The sequence below is a fragment of the Plectropomus leopardus genome, unplaced genomic scaffold (genome assembly GCF_008729295.1).
Source record: "Plectropomus leopardus isolate mb unplaced genomic scaffold, YSFRI_Pleo_2.0 unplaced_scaffold25429, whole genome shotgun sequence".
Taxonomy (NCBI): Eukaryota; Metazoa; Chordata; class Actinopteri; order Perciformes; family Serranidae; genus Plectropomus; species Plectropomus leopardus.
In genome coordinates, this window is record NW_024627634.1 from 1 (window position 1) to 1,036 (window position 1,036).

Sequence of the window (1,036 nt, forward strand, 5' to 3'; positions counted from 1 at the left end):
ACCACATTTGTAAACATCAGGGAGGCGTGATGGATATTTGGCGCCGCAGGAATATTGATCAAAACTTGTAAAATTCCCATAAATTTATTAACTAAAGATTGTTGTTGCAGGTGAGTTTTTACGCCTCCGTGCTGGCGATTGTCGTAGCCGGAGGCGTCACGTTTTTGGGTTCGCCCGCCCCATTCAGCAATATCAACCATTCTTGAGAGAATTTCTTCAAATTTGGCTCAAACATGGACAAGAATGAACTAGTTATAATTCGGTGGTCAAAGGTCACCGTGACTTCACAAAACATGTTTTTGGCCACAACTCAGGATTTTTTAAGATAATTATGACACTAATTTGGGGTATTTACCTTGAAACTGTGCTGACTGCAGAGATGGCGGCTGATGCGCAGAGACACACAACTGCTGTAATTTAAATTTTAAATATATTTTTTAAGTAATTCAAGTTTCAAAGAGAAAATAAAACTCAAGAGAATTTAAAATAAAAGAGGCAAAAATATGTAACAAGCACATTTTTGAGTATTAAAATGCTATGTGTGTGTGTGTGTGTGTGTGTGTGTGTGTGTGTGTGTGTTTGTGTTTCAGATACTTGATGTTCATCATGGTGTTGGTGACGATCGTGGTGTTGAACTGTGTGGTCGTCCTCAACCTGCACTTCCGGACGCCGAGCACACACGTCATGTCTGAGTGGACCAAGAAGGTAACACACACACTCATCAATACACAACACACACACACACACACACACACACACACACTCCGCAGTAATGTTTAAAAATACACGTGATGACTTTGCCGTCGTTCATTTGTTCTCCAGTTCTTCCTCGAGCGGCTGCCTCGCATCCTGCGTATGTCCCGCCCCTCGGAGGAGGAGCCACACTGGGATGCAGCGTTGCCACGGCGATCCAGCTCGGTGGGCTACATCGCCTCGGCGGAGGAGTACTACAGCATCAAGTCCCGCAGCGAGCTGATGTTCGAGAAACAGTCGGAGAGGCACGGACTGACGGCACGAGCCACACACGCAGCAAGTA

At 45.2% G+C, this 1,036-nt stretch overlaps 1 protein-coding gene across 1 annotated transcript; it reads left to right on the top strand.

Moving 5' to 3' along the window:
- Positions 1–595: 595 nt before the first annotated feature.
- LOC121966655 (acetylcholine receptor subunit delta-like) lies at positions 596–1,029 on the top strand (the record flags this gene model as incomplete). Its single annotated transcript, XM_042516724.1, has 2 exons — positions 596–705; positions 823–1,029. Coding segments are annotated over exons 1-2 (315 nt in total), but the record flags the coding sequence as incomplete, so codon positions are not given.
- Positions 1,030–1,036: the final 7 nt, after the last annotated feature.